Raw genomic sequence first — 23,746 nt, 5'->3', positions numbered from 1 at the left:
TAGCACTTTTCATCAGTAGATCTCAAAGCGCTCTACAAAGGAAGTCAGTATCATTATCTCCATTTTACAGATGGGGAAACCGAAGTACAGGGAAGTGAAGCAACTTGCCCAAGGTTACCCAACAGGCAATGGCAGAGCCAAGAATAGAACTCAGGTCTCCGTCACAGTCCAGTGCTCTATCCACCACTTCAAACAGATATCGTGGGGGTCACTAATGGGCATTAGCTGGGTAGACGATGAACATGGCTTAAAGCCTGGGGAAGTTCCGTGGTGAAGTCCCAGCCAGGACTCCAACTACTAAAACTATTATCTAACACTTAACTTAGTGGTCCATACCTAACAACTAACTACAAAGGAGACAGAACAATGGGTCTGAAAGAATCGCTAACGCTCTTGCGATGCAAGACAAGGCACTCCGACCAACCGCCATGGGCGGTAAGAAGGAACTGAGAGGGCATAGGGTCGGTAGCACTCAAGGGGGCACCACAGCCAATATTACGGATACCACTAAGACAAAAGTCTCCAACGACTGTGCACGTGGGCACGCACGCACCTAGAATGGAATCAACATGAGCAAGCACTCATAGAAGAATCTGTGCCTTTGTAAACTATTGCAGCTCCCCATGTACCTGCCTGCTCTCAACTTTCTGTTCTGACTGGAACAATCAAGCCAACAGTCTGTGGTGAATAACTACCTCTTAACAGGTCTTTAAAAATTAACACTTTCCAAACTGTGTATACATGTCCAGCATAGATATGTGGAAATGTGCACCAGAACACAATGTTTTGTTGTGCATGCTAAGAATGCAATTTTCAAACCACTCCTAACTTTGTTAAATATAAATCAATTCTTTTAAAAATTTAGCTGAGGCACTACTCCTTAATGACAATTTACAAACAAATTTTAAAACTTCTGCTTTTTTTGAGACTCCAGTCAAGATAATGTGTAGTCAAAAGCTATATATTTTAGTCACATTCACAAAATTCATAAGACGCAGAAGAGATTTTCCTCAAACATACCTTTGAACTAAGAGCAAATATTGGACATTTCAGCTCCAAAGTCCCCCATTGTCCCGTCCCTCCCCCTCCCCCCCAAAAAAGTTGCATGAGAGTGAAAATTGAGTTAAAATAGCAATCTTAACCACAGTATTTGATACTAGCAAAGGCTATAATGCATTAATAGTGAAAATGCAGGAAATGCATTATAACAGGTTTAAGCACAATACATTTGTCCAGTGAAACATATAGCTACAAGTTTATACAGAGTTTAGAGCAGCTGTGTTAGTGTGGGAATAGAGATATTGGGTCCGAAGCTGGAGCTTAGCTGTTCAGCAGAGAGCTCATGTTTGGTGTAGGAGAGGTGGAAAAACTGTTGTACTGGGTTATAGCAAGCCAATCAGTGTTCACTTACGCTGGTTACAAAAGGATCCAATGGGCCAAAAATGTACTCCGGTATCAGTATGATATAGTGACATCCTGGCCACACCCTGCTATAGTATCAGTAAGGAGGGCAAGTGATGTAGGAGCCCCTATGCTGGCTGTACGCCACTAGAGGGTCTCCCTTATACTGCAGTGATCCTCCCCTCACTAGCTACATTAGTGGTTTGGAGAATCTGGCCCATTACATTTACAATCAAAAAAGTTAAACACTAAAAAAAAAAAAAAAAAAAAAAAAGCGAAGTAATACAAAACAGATTCTGCCAGTGATCTGATTCTTTTTTATCAGAGAAGATGTTCTGAAATAAGTGCAGAGCGTGTGAGAACTTTCTACTTATACAAAAAGGAAATAAAAAGCTTGTCACGGCTGAAGGAAAAACACGTAATACAGGTTTTTCTGTTAGATTAGAAGAAGTCTGCTGCTTCTTTTTGCCTATCCCTTCCTGGCTCCACAGCAAGGAATAAGTTTACTTCTGGACTCAAAAAGGGAAATGTTCTTCAGTCAACCAGTATCTAAAAAACCATAATGACCAAATGTGCCAACATCCTCATAATACCTTAAGTTTTGACATTTATTTATCTGAGAAATGTAAGTATCCACGTTTACATCAAAAGAGCAATGTTATACTGAATAGTTTTCTAACAATTCATTCAGGCTCTATAAGTTAAATTTATTTATTTTTAAAAATAAAAATATCAAACAGACGAATTCCACTATAGTTGTCATTATTTAGGAATACACACAACACTAAGTAATTAAAGACTGATGAAAGAAATTTCTATCCCCCAGTTATACCATCTGTAGTGAATTTTAGGGATCGGAAGTTTAAAGGACTTAAATAGTTCCCAGTGATTAATATGAGACAATGATTTGTTTAGCTAACTCTTTATTAATTAAAAACATATTTTTCAGACCTCTTTCCATTTTCTATTTGTTCTATTTCTGAAAATAAAGTGGAAGCTCCATAAACCAAGAATATGAATAGATAGCAATAAGAATTCTAGACAAATAATTCTATACAAACCCCCCCCCTTTTTTTTTTTTAGCTTAGCACGAGGTCTATTTATTTTTAGGACATTGCTCTACTTTTGAGAGAGACTTTGTGTGCATCAAAAATATGTTTCATAAACAGGCAATTTTGTGTATCTGTTATTAAGGTTATTCCCAGGCTATCTAGGTCAGGGATATTTAGAATGTACTGGGAGAATAATTTAACAGATGAATCAGATCCCGTAGTTTAAAAACATATATATTGCTAAACAGAACATATTAAATGTATCTTATTCTTCTTAGAAGGTATTAACAGTTTAACAATTTGGGATTGGGAGGCAGGGCAGAGAAACAGGGCTTCTGTAAAGATTGTGCTGCACCGCAGGCAGATATCAAGATCTGTGTAGTTTGAGGGCAGAACCCTGACAGAAGTTTCCTTAGTGAGCTCTTGTAAGGAATTTATGTTCTCATATATTTTTTCTTGAAAAGTTGACATGGGTCTGGAATGTTTTATTATTGCTACTATCAATCCTTAGCCCTTTCATTTTACACCCCACACAAGAAAGAATTTAATACCCATCCGATAACAGACAACAGCCATGACATCTACTGCAAAAGATTTTAAAGTTATAGTGTTATCTGGCTGATTGATAATTCTATAAAGATTCGCTCCTCCTTGGGCTTTATATGTAGAGAAAGTGATTAAAGCAGTTATTCAAGGGATAATGCAAACAATATTCTGCCCCAGAGGGAAAGTATTTTGTGTTACCACATAGCTGAATAGTTGGCAAGAAAGAAGAGTCTTTTATGGAGGCCCCTAAATATTGGGTGCAGGAGTGAGAGATCCGGATTTTCTCTATTTCTCATAGGTAAACAGAGGAAACCCAACTAAAACTTAAGAGGTTGGTACACATGGAGGTTCCTACTGAATTTCCTCATAAATGTACATAAGCAAGTAAAGACTAAATTCTCAGGTGTCAAGGATCAGCATTCAGACCAGCCCACTGTCTGCAGCGAACACTTGGGTCAGATAAGGATGTAGTATTTGTGATATGCTATTCACTTGGAAAGTGTTTTATAAACATTAACTAATAAATATTCACAACATCTGTTAGTTGGTAATGGATAAGTGACTTGTTCTGGGTACAGAGAAAGTGACTGTCAGGGCTGAGACTAGAACTCAGGAGTTCTTGACTCCTAGCCAATGCAATCCTCTCAGACTAGCTGAGATTCTACTGCCAGTGGCTTCATGTATAACATCAACCTATATGTTGGCAAGTACCTTACTCAAAGAATGATATTTAAAATAACAGTCAGTTGTGATGCACTATTGCTACCAAAAGCTTTAAGTACAATACAGCAGCATAATCCTTGAAACCGGGTAGAACTGGAAACTTCCCTTTCTCCATACTCTCAGCAAGGCAGAAAACTAGTACAGAGAACTATGCACTGCTGTTCAGCAGAAGGAGAGGCTCGCAGAGCTGCTCAACTGCATGGAAAATTCTTGTCTCATATTTTGTGTCATTATGAATCCCTCTGCTCCTCTAGGTGTAGAAGCAGCATTCAGCCCAAACTCTGAAGATATCCTCAGCAGCAGTAGCAAATAACTCATGTAACCAGAATGTAAACCACATACATATTGATAATATATACACTTAGAAAGACTGATACTTAATGAAAGTTTACCCATAGCTGAATCTATTAGGTCTTAAGAGATCCAGGTAGGTAAATGACATTTTTAAATTATATTGTACACAGTTTTTCAAATTTCCTTGTAAAACATGTGGCAGAAAATGATCATAATTTTAAAACTGATAAAACCACACAACATAACTTAAAATGCCATTTACCTGACACCCGATTGGCTGTTTCCACACTCTTACAGAGCTCAATGCAATCTGCAGCATCGCCAGAATGAATAGGGCATAATAAAGCAGTGGGAGCTAAAAATCCAACTAGGACTAGACACCATGAAACCTTAAAGAAAATAAAGTACATTTTCAAGTAATGCTGTACCTTTTATCTGCCTCAGCTTGGCTCCTGGCAGCATTAAGTACATATTGCTGAAGTGCAATGACTTTTTATAATCTCATTTACAGTTCACCATTTAAAAATACTTAAAATCACATGAAATATTTTATAAATTATACAGATTCTAAGAAAACCATTTTATATTTGATTAGAGGTTTATTACATTAAACTTATATAAGTTAACCTACCGAAATGAGAACAACTGGATGTAAGACAGAAATTCTTGCATTTTCAAGTATATCCACTAATTGCTGGGTTTCTTTAATGTCAGATTTTTTAGCCTAAATAAAAGGAAATTTTAAAGTTACCAAAAGAAAATAAAGCAAAGCCTAATTCACAAAGTGCAGTGAAAGGTTCTTTTATCCACCGGAAAGGGAAATACACCCTTAATATACCTCTTATATTTGTAATGCTTTGGGGATTGGTGAAATTATAGCCATATACAGCATGCGGTCATGAATTCTGCTACATTCTAAGGCATATAAGTGACAAAACTGGAATCTAGATGTGGTTCAACTTAAACCCTTCCTGCTCCAGTACAGGATCCTAGCCAGAGGTTTAGTGGAATGGACTTGTCAGAGCCAGTAGGTACCAGCACAGACCATGTGATGGATGCTGAGTTTGAAGGCCACAACAACATTTTGAACCAGTCACATTGCCACATGAGGCAATCTCAGTGGACTACAATCTCTGTGGAAGCATACATTACAGGGAGTCTCAAATTTACTCCTGACATAATTCTGCGCCCCTGTAGCAGCCTGCCTACAAAGTAACATTGTTAATGTTCCTATTGTTAGTTAACTGTTCCCATTCTCAGTCAATTCCCCCAGGAACATAAAACCTGTGAAAGTTTTAATGCCCCTACATTGCCAGAGTGATGTAAAGGAGCTTTATTATAAATGACATTAAGGGAATCCTCAACTAGGAAGATCTATGTGCTTTCTCACTTTTTTCCTGTGCCAAAGTGGCACAATGGAGTTAGATTACAGCTCAGGATTTATTTTACTTACCCATTAAAAAAAAAAAAAAAAAGACTTTAAGGGCAAATAAAACATTTACCAAGCAGTCAATAAAATGTCAGGACAACTAGAACCAACCACTTCCCAAAGTACCCAGCCAGGTCCAGGATAATGATTAGCAAAACTGTATCACTTTAATGTGTGAAAGTCTGAGCAATTTAAAATGACATTACATTTTTTGTTTCTTTTCTTTTTTTTTTTTTTTCCTGTTTGGTGTTCTGTAATGTAATTTAAATGAAAATCCAGGATTATAACTGGAATGCAGGGTATTAGTTCCCAAGTGTTTGTAACTTAACTTTTACGTGTTTAGGAAATGCTGAATAGTTATTGTGACTTTTTTCTGTATTGTAGTTTAAATAAATTACCCAAACAATTGAAACTGGTGTGATTACATTGCATTATTTTGACAAATAAAATATGCAGAATTTTGCAAAATTTTGGAGTGGAATCCCCCCAGGAATACAAAATTGTATTCCAATGATAACTTCAGCCTGAATACTCTGTTTCTGAGATAGCACAACAAGAATCAAATAAATACGCTATCAACCCTATGATCCTTTGCAGTTTATTTGTTTCAACTGGTGATTTATAAGAACTCTTTATCCCTCCTATGCAATAATTCACTGGCTGCTTTACAAGGTGCTTGTGATTGGAGTGAGTACAAGAATGGGGGTAGGAAGGGCACATATTCAACTACAAGTTTCTCAATTGTCTATGACTCTTGAAAGATAAGGGAATTTCTGGGCCTGTCACACACTAGAAATACAAACCTCAGGAGTGAGATTCCCATGTGGCAATATTGATTTTACTATTTATTGTTCCAAACACATTACCCACAAAAACTTATTGTGAGTTGTTGATTTATTTTAAAAATCAATAAATTTCTTAAATGTGAAGTGCATAATTAGCATATTTGTCCATAATACTCACATTTATGCAAATAAAATTGTAGCATTGTCCTAAAAAGATGTTCTGTAGACGATTATCATTTTTACATAGAAACACTGATTTACCTTTAGCCTGCTGAAAAAGCAAACAGATATTGTATCAATATACAAACTCAGAACAGTATTACTACTCACTCTTTTAAAGCCGCCACCACTGCAGTGTCTGTGAGCATTTTACATGGCTTAAAATTCACAATTAACATTCTAAATATGCAACTCAAAAACACTCCCTGCAGCTTAAGAGAGGGGGCAGAGCCAGATCTGCTGAGACAACTAAAAGCCAGGACACTGTATCAGTTGAAAAAAAGTGGACAAAAAGGTGTATTCTTCAAATCTTTATCATCATGGCCAGATTCAAGTTTAAGTGGTATTGCTGGAAAGAGCAAGTCGCCTGCTACTGAGAATGCCCTGCCCCCAACCCCTGTAAGCTTCAGCCTTGGAATGGCAAGTTCCATTGTTTCCGATAGACAGATGGAAGGTTGGAGATGTAGAGGCTGTTTTTAGGGTTGAGGATTTTTAAGTTTCTATATACAGTGATTAACACTTTGAATTTCTCTTGAGGACCATTTTTTCAATAAATACTTTAAAATCTGCATTCTATCATTCTTTTTCTCTTCCCCCACCCCCCTCAGAATCATAGAATATCAGGTTTGGAAGGGGCCTCAGGAGGTCATCTAGTCCAACCCCCTGCTCAAGGCAGGACCAATCCCCAACTAAATCATCCCAGCCAGTGCTTTGTCAAGCCTGACCTTAAAAACCTCTAAGGAAGGAGATTCCACCACACCTCCACAGGTAACCCATTCCAGTGCTTCACCACCCTCCTAGTGAAAAAGTTTTTCCTAATATCCAACCTAAACCTCCCCCACTGCAACTTGAGACCATTACTCCTTGTTCTGTCCCAATTCATGGCCAAGACAGCACTCACTCCTTGAGGCAGGCAGGAAAGATGAGACAAACTGAGCATCGAACCTTGGAGACTGAGAACATTACATTAGGAATCCCATAGGGTTCAGTTCTTGTGCAACTTTATTTAACATTTTTATTGATGATCTGGAAGAAATCATTACTGATAAAGTTTTCTATGACCCAAAGTGTTTGGGTCATTTTTGAAGTGTTTTTTCTGTTGGTATTGGCTTTTGGAATCTCTCATCACAATCTGTCCTCTGGAGAGGTGAATTAATTGAATAATCAGAGAAATCTATCTAACTATAGTGTAGTCAATGATTCTTTAGACTTTACACGTAGAAGTGAGCACAAATGCTAAGTGAATCCTAACATGTTTGCTATTATGGACTAGAGTGGCAAAGCTGTCTCAAACAAATTGAGGATATATTTCTCAAGTGCTGAGTGCCAGTAACACACTTTTCAAAGTTTTGGCAAGACACATGTTTGAAACTGGAGGCAGAATAGCTGATTAGTTTCCTTTCCCCTTTTAAATTATTCTAGTGGCACAGAGGACCTTGGATACTGTCTTTAACACAATGGTGAAATTTGGTCCATTTCCTTAAGAGTTGATGGCAACAAGAAACAGGCTATTAGTAAGATTACTAACACATATGCTAGGTAACAAATCTGAGGAACTGTCACAGATTGAAGTGTCACTAGAGGAGGTTTTGGAATTAATTGATAAACTTAACATTAACAAGTCACCAGGACCAGATGGCATTCACCCAAGAGTTCTGAAAGAACTCAAATGTGAAGTTGCGGAACTATTAACTAAGGTTTGTAACCTGTCCTTTAAATCGGCTTCTGTACCCAATGACTGGAATTTAGCTAATGTAACGCCAATGTTTTAAAAGGGCTCTATAGGTGATCCCGGCAATTACAGACCGGTAAGTCTAACATCGGTACCGGGCAAATTAGTCGAAACAATAGTTAAGAATAAAATTGTCAGACATAGAAAAACAAACTGTTGAGCAATAGTCAACATGGTTTCTGTAAAGGGAAATCGTGTCTTACTAATCTATTAGAGTTCTTTGAAGGGGTCAACAAACATGTGGACAAGGGGGATCCAGTGGACATAGTGTACTTAGATTTCCAGAAAGCCTTTGACAAGGTCCCTCACCAAAGGCTCTTATGTAAATTAAGTTGTCAAGGGATAAAAGGGAAGGTCCTTTCATGGATTGAGAACTGGTTAAAAGACCGGGAACAAAGGGTAGGAATTAATGGTAAATTCTCAGAATGGAGAGGGGTAACTAGTGGTGTTCCCCAAGGGTCAGTCCTCGGACCAATTCTATTCAACTTATTTATAAGTGATCTGGAGAAAGGGGTAAACGGTAAGCAGATGATACTAAACTGCTCAAGATAGTTAAGACCAAAGCAGACTGTGATGAACTTCAAAAAGATCTCACAAAACTAAGTGATTGGGAAACAAAATGGCAAATGAAATCTAATGTGGATAAATGTAAAGTAATGCACATTGGAAAAAATAACCCCAACTATACATACAATATGATGGGGGCTAATTTAGCTACAACAAGTCAGGAAAAAGATCTTGGAGTCATCGTGGATAGTTCTCTGAAGATGTCCGCGCAGTGTGCAGAGGCGGTCAAAAAAGCAAACAGGATGTTAGGGATCATTAAAAAGGGGATAGAGAATAAGACTGAGAATATATTATTGCCCTTATATAAATCGATGGTACGCCCACATCTCGAATACTGCGTACAGATGTGGTCTCCTCATCTAAAAAAAGATATACTGGCACTAGAAAAGGTTCAGAAAAGGGCAACTAAAATGATTAGGGGTTTGGAACGGGTCCCATATGAGGAGAGATTAAAGAGGCTAGGACTCTTCAGCTTGGAAAAGAGGAGACTAAAGGGTGATATGATAGAGGTATATAAAATCATGAGTGATGTGGAGAAAGTGGATAAGGAAAAGTTATTTACTTATTCCCAGAACTAGGGGTCACCAAATGAAATTAATAGGCAGCAGGTTTAAAACAAATACAAGGAAGTTCTTCACGCAGCGCAGTCAACTTGTGGAACTCCTTACCTGAGGAGGTTATGAAGGCTAGGACTATAACAGCGTTTAAAAGAGAACTGGATAAATTCATGGTGGTTAAGTCCATTGATGGCTACTAGCCAGGATGGGTAAGGAATGGTGTCCCTAGCCTCTGTTTGTCAGAGGATGGAGATGGATGGCAGGAGAGAGATCACTTGATCATTGCCTGTTGGTCCACTCCCTCTGGGGCACCTGGCATTGGCCACTGTCGGTAGACAGGATACTGGGCTAGATGGACCTTTGGTCTGACCCGGTACGGCCGTTCTTATGTACAAGTACTTACTTTTACTTCGTTTTTCAGAGTTTCATGAAGGAGAAAACCTAACTGCACAGCATCTTCTTTCATATCAGTGGTAACACAAACTTGTTGTGATAGATTGTCTGTGATCAAGAGAAAACAAGAACTGAATGTTTCATATAAAGAATATATCAAACAAAATTATTAATCTGCTGAACTCTACTTTCAACTTCTTCAGCTGTTGTTTTTCAATATAGCCTTTTCAACAGCTGAAAATCTCATTTTAAGAGGCCTTACTCCAAGGCAAGTCAGCACAATTAACATAAATCAGAAAATCAAATTAGCAGTTTATTCCCTATTTCCTACTTCTGCAGAATTTTGTAAAAATCTCACACACAGGGCCTGATCTAAAGCTCACTGAAATCAATGGAAAGATTCCTAATTGACTTCAATGGGTTTTGGATTAACCCCACATACTTACATTTAATGAATATCAAGAAAGTATAATAATTTCCTGGTATACTGATTTCATACAAGCTTAATTCCTCTCCACCCCAACTTCCAAGTGGGCACTAAATACATTATTAGCAATGCTGTAAAAGGTATATTACGAAATGGGCAAGAAGCAGATGGGACAAAGATGCAGCCAGATAAATTAAGGCCTGAACCAAACAACCAGCTCCATGTGGGTGTCTGCTCACATGGAGCTCTATTGAAATCAATGAGGTTTTGGGCACAGGGAGCTACTCACATGGAGCAAGTTGTAGAATCAGGTCAAATCCATCTGATTATGAGACAACAACCTCACAACTGGGAACTCATTACTAAACACATTGGTCTAGGAGAGAATAACAAATTCACTACTAAAAATAAGAATAATGCAGTTAATACCCAGTCAGTTCCATATACCAACATTTCAAAGCAGGAACTCTGACTCTAATCTTAAGATTCAACAAGATTTTTCCTGGTGGGTTGTTTTTGTTGTTATTTTTTAACAAATTTTTTTAATCCAACTCTTCTTATTTAATGCATTTTTTTGTCCTTTTGATGCTCAATTAACATGCATACTGATATGTACGGTTTGTATTGTCTTCTGAGTGTCCATTCTATGAGCAGCTAAAAGATAATAAATGTGCAGTATAATTATACTGAAAACAAATCTGTACTACACTTCAAGGACAAAAATAAACAAACCTAAAAAATTAAATTAGCATGAGGGATTTAAAATAAATTATAAAAATATGTCCTGAATGCTCATCAAAACAACATTGGATATAAAAATATATACTGGCTTCATGTGGAAACTTTTTAAATATTTAAACACCAAATGATAAATTCATTCAGATGTCTTTAACATTGTCTAAGAAAACTTTCCTTCCTTCTCTATGGCATATGATCAAGCATCTCTGTATAAAAGGTAACAAATACAGAACAAAAATAAATTTAAAAACTGCTTATTGCTATGGAGTTAGTGTTCTTGGAAAATGAATGAGATTTGTGATCATTTTCAAGCAATTTTTTTTATGAACATTAAAACTGAATTAATTGCCAAAAAGCTCTAAAGAAGAGGTGGAAGGGTGTTGCTATACTTTATATTATTTACAATGCCACCAAAGCACAATTTGACAGTGAAGAGAATGGTGGTGAAGTTCTTTGGATTAGGCTACAAAGAAAGAAAAATAAATGAGAAACAACAAGCATCTGCAAGGACCAGATGAAAATGAGAGTGACAAATGTATGGCCCAATTCTCAGGCAACTGGAAACCATGGGATACCACCCTTATGGGAGAATTTATATTCCTATAGATTTGTTGGGCAGAAAGTGAAGTCAAACATGCATCAAAGCTGTTTTCTACATAAAAAGAAACAATTTTATGATGTTAAAAGTGGGACCTGTGAGTACAGGAGAGGCATCCTGTATTTACTTCTTACCAGCAGAGAGGAACTGGTTGAGAATGGTAGAGAAGTTTGAAACCAGAAACCACGAATCACGTCAATTTAGCTAGTACAAGGAATGACGCGGTACAAGATATGTGTACATAATGGAGCAATTCAAGGGTAGTAGATTTCAGAAAATGAAGTGTTGAGGAACTAAGTATTTGAGTAAAGTCAGATTAGAGCAATTATGAAAATCAACATGTGGAATAAGGCTGTGGAATCTGAAAAGGCAGCAGAACTAAGACACAACAGACAATTTCTCTGAAAGAGGAGTTTGCAAACAAATAGCATCCAGTGTAACTTCACAAGGGGCTGCTCAAAGATCTCAGTTTAAAAAGTCAACTCCCCACCCCTCAAAAATCTCCTATCCCCTGGAATCCAAGGGGTAAAGGAAAAAGAATACAAAAAGACAATTAAGATTTGTAGGTTAACCTTAATAGAGAAGAGCAAAACATCTTAATGCTATACAAAACAGTTAGAAGGAATAACAAGTCATTTTATAAAAAATAGCAGGTGAGGGAATAGTATTACAGAGAAAGTGAGGAGAGTAATACAATTAATAATAATGCAGACACGGATGGGATACTGAAATCATTTTTAAAATATGACTTCAAGAAGAAAAATAATGAAAAGACGTTTGGACAATTAGATTTTATAGAAACATTTAAAGAAGAGGTAATGGATTGTTTGGAAAACTTGATGATACACAAAGTCAACTGGTTTGATGATATGCATCTCTTCATATTAAGAAAATTTGCATACAAACTTATTGTACCACTAACGATGCCTCCTGACATGCCTCTCCTCTCCTCTCTCACCATGCCCTATCTTCCCCTTTAACTGCCAGTTGGGCTGTTTTTCTTCCCTTTTCTTGATCACTGTTATATTGCCTCCCTCCACCTTTCTACTGCTTTGGACTCCCCTTCCCTATGCGCACATGACACTCCTCAATATATCTCTGGAACACTACTCAGCCTCTCTCCCATCTACCCTTGACTTCCTCCGCTTTGTCCCTGAACATGGAGTAAAATGTAGCTGTGGTGGGATTAAACCTCCAAGTGCTGCTTCCTTTTTAACCTGTAGTCCTATCAGAAAGTCTGTCCATTCCATAACCACAGCTAAAGCCCTCCATACTGCCAAAATATAATGGGCCAAATCCTGAGGTCCTTAAATCAGTGAAGTCAGGGAGTTTGTTAGAGTAAAATTAAAAAAAAACAAACTTTACTCAGGACTTGCTCTGGTATGTTTAACCCTTCTCTCCAACATAGTCAGACTCCTTTGTTTGAATCCTAAGGCAGCCCAGAGGTCACCCCAACCCATTTTCTGAATCTTGCCATGTCCCAACTGTATCATTGCCTAGTCTTGCCACATCCCAATTTTGTCAAGCTTCATACAAGCAACTGCCCTGATAGTTTCTGACACTGGGTGTTTTCTTAGGCACTTGCCAATTAATCCAACTTGTTACCTGCATGGGACTGTCTTCTGCACCAGTCTTAACACTTCATTGGGACAGTCTTTTCTTTTCCACTCACAGTAACACGAACTAAAGATAAGCTTCATATCTTCCTCAATTTTGCCTTAGTACCATTTCTGTTTAGTAAGGCATTCTCACTTCAAATTAAAGATTTCTTATCATTGCTATTGAGAAAGATATGGCAATTTCGTGCACTGTCCTTGGGAGACCTTATTGATTAAATTTTTAAGTATCTTTGGGGTCCATTGTATGAAATGAATGGTCTATTATTGTCTGGATATAAAGAAAGAAGGAAAGGAGACACTTGATATAGAATTTAATCAGGCCGCAACTTTACCATATAGATGCTGGCAGATAAAGTGTACAGTGCAGGCAAATCCATGTTTATTCAAATCATTATCTGGGGCTTCCACCAGCCCCCCTTCATTTTCCATCCTGGTTCCCCCAGCCAACCCGTGGCTTGGAACTTACCATCCACCCCCCTCGTAGGAGGGTTAAGGTGGCTATGAGAAAGGGGAGAGGGGTTGTCTCCCTGCCGTACCAATCATAGGAGTCCCCAACTTCCCTCACCCATTCTGTTCCTTTATCCAGCACCTCCTTTTAAGTCCTTTACCAGGCCATTTATCTGGTCACTGGATGCCTTCCCTATGGAGAACCTGCACTGGACATTCGCCAGGAGGCACCAGCAATTTACTTGGTTCCCAGACATCTCCCAATGGCCTCTTGTATAGCAGCCCCAATAGGTGAAGCCCCATTCTCCCAAAAGAACCCATTGTCCCTTGCACCATGCCAGGTGCCAGCAGCTGAGCTGTCCTCAACCAGGTACCGCAACAACCGCCATCCGTGGTGGGCAGTATAGGTGAAAAGTACCCTTAAATTGAAAGAACTCATTAAAAAACAATGTCTTGCATAGCTCAGCTGTGTGCCCGGAGCCAAGAATCTCCATGCCACTGACTACATCATATGCCGAGGTTCCATAGAGCCAGCGGCATCTGCTCGGATTCGTTGCTAGCTCCTGGTGCAAGCTCATGAAATCTGTCAAACTGGAAACGAGACAAGGCATCTGCTATGCCATTATCCATGCCCGGCACGTGCGTGGGAGAAAAACAGATGCTGAGGTTTAAACATTGTAGAACAAATGCCCTCACCAACTTCATAACCCTGTGCGATCTGGAAGTTTGGCGATTGATAACCTGTACCACTGCCATATTGTCGCACCAGAAGCACACCCTTTTATTAGCCCGCTCCGGTCCCCAAATAACCACCGCAACGAAAATGGGAAAAAATTCCAAGAAAGTCAGATCACGCACTACCCCTTTTTGCGTCCAGATGGCAGGCTTTTTCTGGGCACACCACCTGCCTTGATAAAACATCCCAAAACCTGTATCCCCTACAGCATCCGAATGGATTTTTAAACCCCTTGTAATAGCCATTCTGCCCTCCACAATGATACCCCATTAAAGTGACTCCTTCATCTTTCTAGTGGCTCGTATGTAATGGTGTGACCTGCCTATGCCCACACATGCTGCTGCCATCCGGGCACAAAATGCCCTCCTTGGGGCAACAACCCTGCAGACAAAGTTCAGGTGCCCCAGAATAGGTTGCAGATCTTGCAGTGAGTTTCTTGGCTCCTACTGCTCTCCTGAGCAATCCCAATAGCTCGTGAAGCTTATCCTGAGGGAGCCACGATATGCCCTCCCTGCTGTCCAGCTCGATCCCCAAGTAGGTCAATGTAGTCTGTTTTTTCTTCCACTAGGGGTACTCCCAACTGTTTAGCCAGGACCTGAAATATGTTCAATAGGTGAACACGCTCATTTGACCCGGCTTATCCTGCAAACAAAAAATCATCCAAATAATGCACTACTTGGCATAGTCCCACTGCCCACATCACTGCCCAGTGCAACATTGTACTACATTTTTCAAATGCTGAACAGGGTACCGAACAGCCCATGGGCATAGCCTTGTCAAAATAAAATTGTCCCTCAAAAAAGAAACCCAAGAGCTCAAAGTCCAATGGGTAAACTGGCAGCAGTTGAAAAGCAGATTTGATATCGCACTTAGCCATTAGTGCCCCTGGGCCACAAGCCCTAACCATACAAACTGCTTCATCAATGGAGGAATAACGCACGGAACATAGTGCCAAATCTATTCCATCATTAACAGAGCCACCTCGTGGGTAAGACAGGTGATGAATTAATTGGTATGTCTCTCGAGTCTTCTTGGGGACCAAACCCAGAAGGGAAACCCTCAAGTTTTCTATGGGTAATTGGCCCAGCCACCCTGCCCTCCTTTAATTCCTGTATAATCTTCTCTTGAACAGTATGTCCCATCCCAGTTACTGACTTTAATTTTTTTGACATCACATGAGTCCTACTCCCCACAAAGGGGATCCGAAATCCCACAGTAAACCCCTCCCACAAATATGCCCCATCTGCCTTGTTAGGGTAATCCCATAGGAGAACCCTTAACACCTCCGGCCTAACTGGCATTGGTGCCCATGCTCATTGCACTGCCCCCAGTTCGTTCCCCTCCCCAGCTTTTGTTCTGTGTCCCAGACCCTGTTCCAACCGAGCCAGACCTGCAGTTGGCACTTGAGCCACCCCCAGTCCTGTTTCCTCCTTGTGATCATCCCTTACCACTCTGGCAAGAATGGGCTGAATGGGTCCCAAAACATGCCTCACAAACGTGCCTGAATTTACAGATGCTGCAAAAACAGCCACCATCATTAAATGCCCAGCAAATATTATTACATGACTCAGGCCCCTCCCAAACTTGCTGTGATATGAACAAGCTCGGGAGGGGCCTGAGTCATGTAAGAACTCCTGGCCCCCTTGGCATCATCCACTCCAACCAGAGTGTGTGATGAGGTATGTCCCACCTTATCCCAGTTTGTGTTGCTGGCCTTAATTGAAACTGCTCATCCCACTTTAAGTGTGGTGCAGTCATTATTGTGGGCCTGGATTGTATGGGGATAGATTAGTAGATCGCACTGTCACCAGGCAAAGGCAGGTTTATGTGATTGGGGACTCCTTACTGAGGAGGTTAGACAGGCCTGTGACCAGGGCGGACCCAGGGAACAGAAGGGTGTGCTGTCTGCCGGGCGCTAAGATACGGGATGTGGACCTGCGGTTGAAAAGGATCCTAAAAGGAGCAGGTCACCCTTGATCATCCTTCACGTAGGAACGAATGACACGGCTAGGTTCTCGCTAGAGAGAATCAAGGGAGATTATGCCAGGCTGGGGAAGACGCTTAAGGAAATCGAGGTTCAGATCATTTTCAGTGGGATTCTGCCTGTTCCTAGAGAAGGGCAGCAAAGGGCTGACAGGATTGTGATGATAAATAGTTGGCTAAGGGAGTGGTGCTATAAGGAGGGCTTTGGGATGTATGGCCACTGGGAGGCTTTCGGGGACAGACAACTGTTCTCACGGGATGGACTTCACCTAAGTAGGGAAGGAAATAAACTTCTGGGAGGGAGGCTGGCACATCTCATCAAAAGAGCTTTAAACTAGGAATTCGGGGGAGACGGTTGGGAGATGTCCAGTTAATCTCCACGCCAAATTACAACATTGAGAAGGAGGGTGACGAGACAAGAACGGATATAGCCGGGGGGAAGAGATTGGACATAAGGAAGACGGGGGGGATGGATACTAGACTAATAGGTCATACTGGCGGTACGGTGTCCGTACCAAATCGGATAACTAATGGGAGGGAGGCTAAACAGCATAAATTAAGATGTTTATACACCAATGCGAGAAGCCTAGGTAACAAAATGGAGGAATTGGAGCTCCTGGTCCGAGAAATGAGACCGGATATCGTAGGAATAACCGAAACGTGGTGGAACGGTAGTCATGACTGGAGTACAGGTATGGAAGGGTATGTGCTGTTTAGGAACGACCGGAACAAAGGTAAAGGTGGGGGAGTAGCATTGTATGTCAATGATGAGGTAAACTGTAAAGAAATAATAAGTGATGGAATGGATAAGACGGAGTCTGTCTGGGCAATACTCACATTGGGTAAAAAAACTACTAGAGCCTCCCCTGGGATAGTGCTTGGGGTGTGCTATAGACCGCCGGGATCTACCCTGGATATGGACAGGGAACTCTTTAATGTTTTTAGGGAAGTAAATACTAATAGGAACTGTGTAATCATGGGAGACTTTAACTTCCCGGATATAGATTGGGGAACAAATGCTAGTAACAATAATAGGGCTCAGATTTTCCTAGACGTGATAGCTGATGAATTCCTTCATCAAGTAGTTGCTGAACCGACGAGGGGGGATGCCATTTTAGATTTGGTTTTGGTAAGTAGTGAGGACCTCGTTGAGGAAATGGTTGTAGGGGACAACCTTGGCTCGAGTGATCATGAGCTAATTCGGTTTAAACTAAATGGAAGGATTAACAAAATTAAATCGGAGACTAGGGTTTACGATTTCAAAAGGGCTAACTTTAATAAATTAAGGCGACTAGTTAGGGAAGTAGATTGGACTAACATATTTATGGATCTAAAGGCGGAAGGCGCCTGGGATTATTTCAAGTTGAAGTTGCAGGAGCTATCGGAGGCCTGTATCCCGAGAAAGGGAAAACGGATCGTAGGCAGGAGATTTAGACCGAGCTGGATGAACGAGCGTCTCAGAGGGGTGATTAAGAAAAAGCAGAAAGCATACAAAGAGTGGAAGAGGGGAGGGATCAGCAAAGAAACCTACCTTATTGAGGTCAGAGCATGTAGAGATGGAGTGAGAAAGGCCAAAAGCCATGTAGAGTTGGACCTTGCGAGGGGAATTAAAACCAATAGTAAGAGGTTTTATAGCCATATAAATAGGAAGAAAACAAAGAAAGAAGAAGTGGGACCGCTGAAGACTGTAGATGGAGTGGAGATTAAGGATAATCTAGGCATGGCACAATGTTTAAACGAATATTTTGCATCGGTCTTTAATGAGGCTAATGAAGGGTTTAGGAATAGAGGCAGCGTGACAGAGGGGACTAAAGGAGGGGGGGTTGACATTACAGTACCCGAGGTAGAAGCCAAACTCGAACAGCTTAACGGGACTAAATCGGGCGGACCGGATGATCTTCATCCGAGAATATTAAAGGAACTGGCGCGAGAAATTGCAAGCCCGTTAGCGATAATTTTTAATGAATCTGTAAACTCGGGGGTGGTACCGTTGGACTGGAGAATAGCTAATGTGGTTCCTATTTTCAAGAAGGGGAAAAAAAGTGACCCGGGTAACTACAGGCCTGTTAGTTTAACATCTGTAATATGCAAGGTCTTGGAAAAAATTTTGAAGGAGAAAGTGGTTAAGGACCTTGAGGTCAATAGCAATTGGGACAAATTACAACATGGTTTTACGAAAGGCAGATCTTGCCAAACCAACCTGATCTCCTTCTTTGAGAAAGTAACAGATTTTTTTAGATAAAGGCAATGCGGTGGATCTAATATACCTCGATTTCAGTAAAGCGTTTGATACGGTACCGCATGAGGAATTATTGGTTAAATTGGAAAAGATGGGGATCGATATGAAAATCCAGGGGTGGATAAAGAACTGGTTAAAGGGGAGACTGCAGCGGGTCGTACTGAAAGATGAACTGTCAGGTTGGAGGGAGGTGACCAGTGGAGTTCCTCAAGGTTCGGTTTTGGGTCCGATTTTATTTAATCTATTTATTACTGACCTCGGAACCGAATGTAGAAGTGGGCTGATAAAGTTTGCGGATGACACAAAGTTGGGAGGTATTGTCAATTCGGAGAAGGATCGGGATATCCTGCAGGGAGACTTGGATGACCTGGTAAACTGGAGTAATAGTAATAGGATGAAATTTAATAGTGAGAAGTGTAAGGTGATGCATTTAGGGATGACTAACAAGAATTTTAGTTATAAGCTGAGGACGCATCAGTTGGAAGTAACGGAGGAGGAGAAGGACCTCGGAGTCCTGGTTGATCGCAGGATGACTATGAGTCGGCAATGTGACGTGGCCGTGAAAAAAGCTAATGCGGTCTTGGGATGCATTAGGCGAGGTATTTCTAGTAGGGATAAGGAGGTGCTGCTTCCGTTATACAAGGCGCTGGTGAGACCTCATTTGGAGTACTGTGTGCAGTTCTGGTCTCCCATATTTAAAAAGGATGAACTCAAACTGGAACGGGTACAGAGAAGGGCCACTAGGATGATCCGAGGAATGGAAAACCTGTCGTATGAAAGGAGACTCGAGGAGCTCGGTTTGTTTACCCTAACCAAAAGGAGGCTGAGGGGGGATATGATTGCTCTCTTTAAATATATCAGAGGGATAAATACCAGGGAGGGAGAGGAATTATTTCAGCTTAGTACTAATGTGGACACGAGAACAAATGGATATAAACTGGCCGTCAGGAAGTTTAGGCTTGAAATTAGACGACGGTTTCTAACCGTCAGAGGGGTGAAGTTCTGGAATAGCCTTCCAAGGGAAACGGTGGGGGCGAAAGACCTCTCTGGCTTTAAGATTAAGCTTGATAAGTTTATGGAGGGGATGGTTTGATGGGATAATGTGATTTTAGTCAATAGGTCAATAACGTGCCATCGCTGGTAATTAGTATCAATGGTCAATGTGGGTCTGGCTGGAGAATCTTGCCCGCATGCTCGGGGTTCTGCTGATCGCCATATTTGGGGTCGGGAAGGAGTTTTCCTCCAGGGTAGATTGGCAGAGGCCCTGGAGGTTTTTCGCCTTCCTCCGCAGCATGGGGCAGGGGTCGCTTGCTGGAGGATTCTCTGCAACTTAAAGTCTTTAAATCATGATTTGGGGACTTCAACAGCTGAGTCAAGGGAGAGAATTATTCCAGGAGTGGGTGGGTCAGATTTAGTGGCCTGCATCATGCGGGAGGTCAGACTAGATGATCATAATGGTCCCTTCTGACCTTAAAGTCTATGAGTCTATAATCTCTTGATGTGGAATATGTGACAGATGCGACACCTGGTGGTTCAAAGGACTATATTGAACAATGTGCCAGGCAACAATGGACTTTTGAAACAAAAACTGTTGGGTTTTCCTGAGGAATATTTACGGAGAGATTAATGCAAATTCCCCACCTCTGGTTATGCAAAAACTCAGTCTTTTGAAGCTACATCCTGAGAAGGGGGGGCTTTGTCTGCTGATCACCAATTACATGAGGCCCAGCTCAAAGGCCCAAGCTGTATAAAGGAAAGTCTGAACTATTCCTTGTTGTTCTGATTCTGAGACAGTTATGAACTTGTAACCACAGGAAAAAACAACTTATGCATTTTGAAAGACCTACACCTACCAGAGCCCGAGACTGGAATTGAGGTGACCTCTGGTAAGCTTTTTTGCATGCATGTAGGTTCTCTTATTGTTTTAATATGTTTTCTCTGTAATATTTTCACCTTAAGAATAAACGTGCTTGCTTATAAGTAGCTGTGTGGTAACTTATAACTGCAGGCAATATACTGGGCATAGCCTCTGGAGAGAAAGCTAAATGCAGATGATGGCCTTTTAGGCAGTCTGGCTTGCTGGGGATATCACAATGTAGGTAGGAAAAACCCCAGTCAGGAGGCAGAGAGACACAGGTCTCCACCCAAGAGAGGTAATGGCTGGGAGACAAAAGCCTAAAACTGCATGCCCTTGGTAGACCATAGGGAAGCAATACAGGTGCAGTTGCCCTAAACTGTGAAAGCTACAAAGTACAATACAAAGCTATCATTATAAATGCAAAGAAAAGAAATTTGCAGTACTATGGTTCACCTGTCTACAATGTATTAGGGATGGAACTGAATAAAATATTTTAAAAAATTGTATACAAATGTACGATTCACTCAAAATAAAAGGCAGTTCCACTCCCACATTCTTCTAACAGCAACTGTAAGTAAAATAAGAATTCACAGAAATACACCTGCATTTTTACAGGAGTGTTTACACACATCAAGAATGATAATTTCCGCTTCCCTGCAAAGATGTCATTACATGGTTATGAATTAACAGTGACTTTTGTTTGTATTACCCAAATGCTGAGAAATCTGAGCTGCAAACTTCCTAGTTTCACTGCCATGGACCTATCAACATTATGAGAATTCATAGTTCATGCTGGAACAGTATGTAATGCAGCATATTAGGCATTTAAGATCACCCAGTGTTCAATTAACTTCAGGGCAAATAGAATTCATACAGATTTATTTTTAAAACTTGCTGTGAAAAAATATATGCAATCTCTGTTTTCACTAAAAAAAATGATGCTTTCAGCAACTTGAAAGAACATCTTGCGAAGTGCTTAGGAAAGTGTGAAAAAATTATGGAAATTATAGCCTGCAGACTGAGGTATACGAAGTCTGAAAAATTAAAAAGGAGGGAAAAATTAAATAAATCTACAAAGGCAAGAAATCTACAAAAGCAAAAAAATCTAGGTTAACACTGAAACTTCAATCTTAACCTGACCCCTTTGCGCTGAGGTACTGTCATTCATAGAATGCTTCAGCACAGATTATTCAGTGACATCTTTCATCACCTGCTCTCTAGAATCATACCCAATCTTTTAAATAAAATGTGTGTGTGTGTGTATATATATATATATATATACACAAACCCATGGCACTCTATCATTTGAGCAATGGCTAAGTCAAGTGTAAAGGTGAAGTTGGTAAAAACTAGTTAGATTCTTGCAAATCTACAAACAAACCTGAATGAAGATTAATACCTTATCAAGGTCCTAGAAAGTTACCTTTTTAATGGCAAACTGCAGTCTTCAGCTTTTAAGCATAACTTATTTTAATTACACAAACACACACACACACACACACACTTTCTTTTTCAAAATATTTGCATGACATGGCCCCCCTCAAGCCATCACTGAAATGCTTCCCCTTTACAAGCACATATCGTTAGCTAACCTGTGTTCTACTCTCAATTCTACAATGAATTCAACAGAATGTCCATGCTGTGGCTGCAACACGTCAAGCTAATTTCTTATGTGCTTTCCCTTACCACAGAAAAGCACACAAGAGTGGATAAACTACTCTGGAAACTTGGTATGGTTCATCATGCAGAACTTCCAAGGTATCACTCTCTCATGGAAGAAGGGTTTCTATCTGTGCAGACGGAGAGGGGAGGACGGGAATGGAATGACTGCCATTAGGTGTCCAGTCTGTGGATATAAACTTTCTTCAAAGGTCCATAGTTCTTCATAGAACACAACAAACCAAACCAAACCTATGATTGCCCACTTAAACACATAACTCTATGCACACAAAAACAATCATCACACTCAACACTGTGCATACTATCATTAGCATATAAAGAAGAGAGGGAGCAATATTTGTGGTGGCAGACAAGGAAGAGTTTGCTTCCATTCAGCAGTGATTATTATGGGCACCCATTGCCACATAGTGGAAACATGCCATTGGTTAGGGTCTGCCCTGCCTTTCTAGCCCTGACTGATAATCCTGCATCATCTACATATGCCCTTTGATAAAAACAGAACTCACAGAAATGTTTTTCAGAACCTTTCATATGTGCTCTCCATATAATATGGAATATAATTCCTGATTTCCATAAACTGAGGCTAGAAGTCTGTCACTACATTTGTACATACCTCCAAAATTGGGATTAGGCCCCATACATGGATAAGCAGGTGTCTATCCAGCCAACTGTGCATATGGAATGCCCAAACTGCATGTACACATTGATAAGCATGCATGCAAAAGTAGTTACAGAAGCAGGGCTCTGTTAATTAAAAAAAAATCAGGCTCTAAATTACAAAATTCTTGTTGAGAAGCTACTTTTAAAGTTTACATGTTTGAACTAGAGTTCAAAGATACTTACCCTAGGGGCAGTAGTCCTAATAGAGATTTTTTAGGATATTTTGTATTATCCAGATCTCATTTCTAAATGAGTCAGCCTGACTACAAGATGAGGTTTCCTTACTTATAGGCTATTAAAAAATAGACATGTGCCACCTTGTCTGCATACTCTGCAAGTTCATACCTGCTGAACTAAAGAGAAGCATTAATGTTACTGTTTATAAAATGAATGATACTGGGGTTTTGTGACTTAAGGAAGTGAGAAAATAAATAAGTATGTTTTAAGAAAACAGTTTCAGAAGATAGTGATTCATGAAGCTATTTATATATTGCACTGCACTGAATATGAATGCTACATTTGTGTTTTCCTTACCTACATCAGAGTTCAGTTTAGTGGGCTGGAATTTGTCTATCATCAAGTCTCATTTAGCCAGCAGCTGAAAACCTAGTTCTGCTCTTCTGAAGCATTTGGGACTTGTTAGCTTTTCTTGCATAGGTAGAATTACATTTGTAACGTGGATGACTAAGGAATAAGTCACCTAATTACAGTCGGATGATGAATTGTGACTTCTTTCACACAGTATTCTACAGCCAAGTACTTATCTTTACAACAATTTTTCTTTTATTTAATTATATTAAATTACAATTAGGCAATTAATCAAAGAAAAATTATAGAAATGCAAGAGTATCCTGTAATAAATAAAACAGCAAAATAAGTCATTGTCCAGAAAGTCCATGAGACCATCACTGGAAAAGTGTATTAAAAAGAAAACTATTCCTTAGACAAGCTGTGCACAGCCATAAGTATAAATTTGACATTTTGGCTCATTAAGAATAAACTCTTTAAAGATTTGTTTATCCAAGATCATAACTCAAAGCAAAAAGATGCCATCTGCAGTCAG

At 40.0% G+C, this 23,746-nt stretch overlaps 1 protein-coding gene across 1 annotated transcript in view; it reads right to left on the bottom strand.

Moving 5' to 3' along the window:
• CRPPA (CDP-L-ribitol pyrophosphorylase A) overlaps positions 1–23,746 on the bottom strand; it is a 184,359-nt gene that overhangs the window by 78,497 nt on the left and 82,116 nt on the right. The window contains exons 6-8 of the mRNA XM_065399871.1: positions 9,709–9,806; positions 6,409–6,501; positions 4,648–4,740 (exon numbers count right to left, since the gene is read on the bottom strand). Coding sequence (XP_065255943.1) covers positions 4,648–4,740; positions 6,409–6,501; positions 9,709–9,806 — 284 coding nt within the window. The remainder of the gene's footprint in view (positions 1–4,647; positions 4,741–6,408; positions 6,502–9,708; positions 9,807–23,746) is intronic.

This window comes from Emys orbicularis, chromosome 2 (assembly GCF_028017835.1).
Source record: "Emys orbicularis isolate rEmyOrb1 chromosome 2, rEmyOrb1.hap1, whole genome shotgun sequence".
In the NCBI taxonomy this organism is placed as follows: domain Eukaryota; kingdom Metazoa; phylum Chordata; order Testudines; family Emydidae; genus Emys; species Emys orbicularis.
Note: the sequence above shows the minus strand (reverse complement) of the source record. Positions and strands in the feature narration are given on the sequence as shown.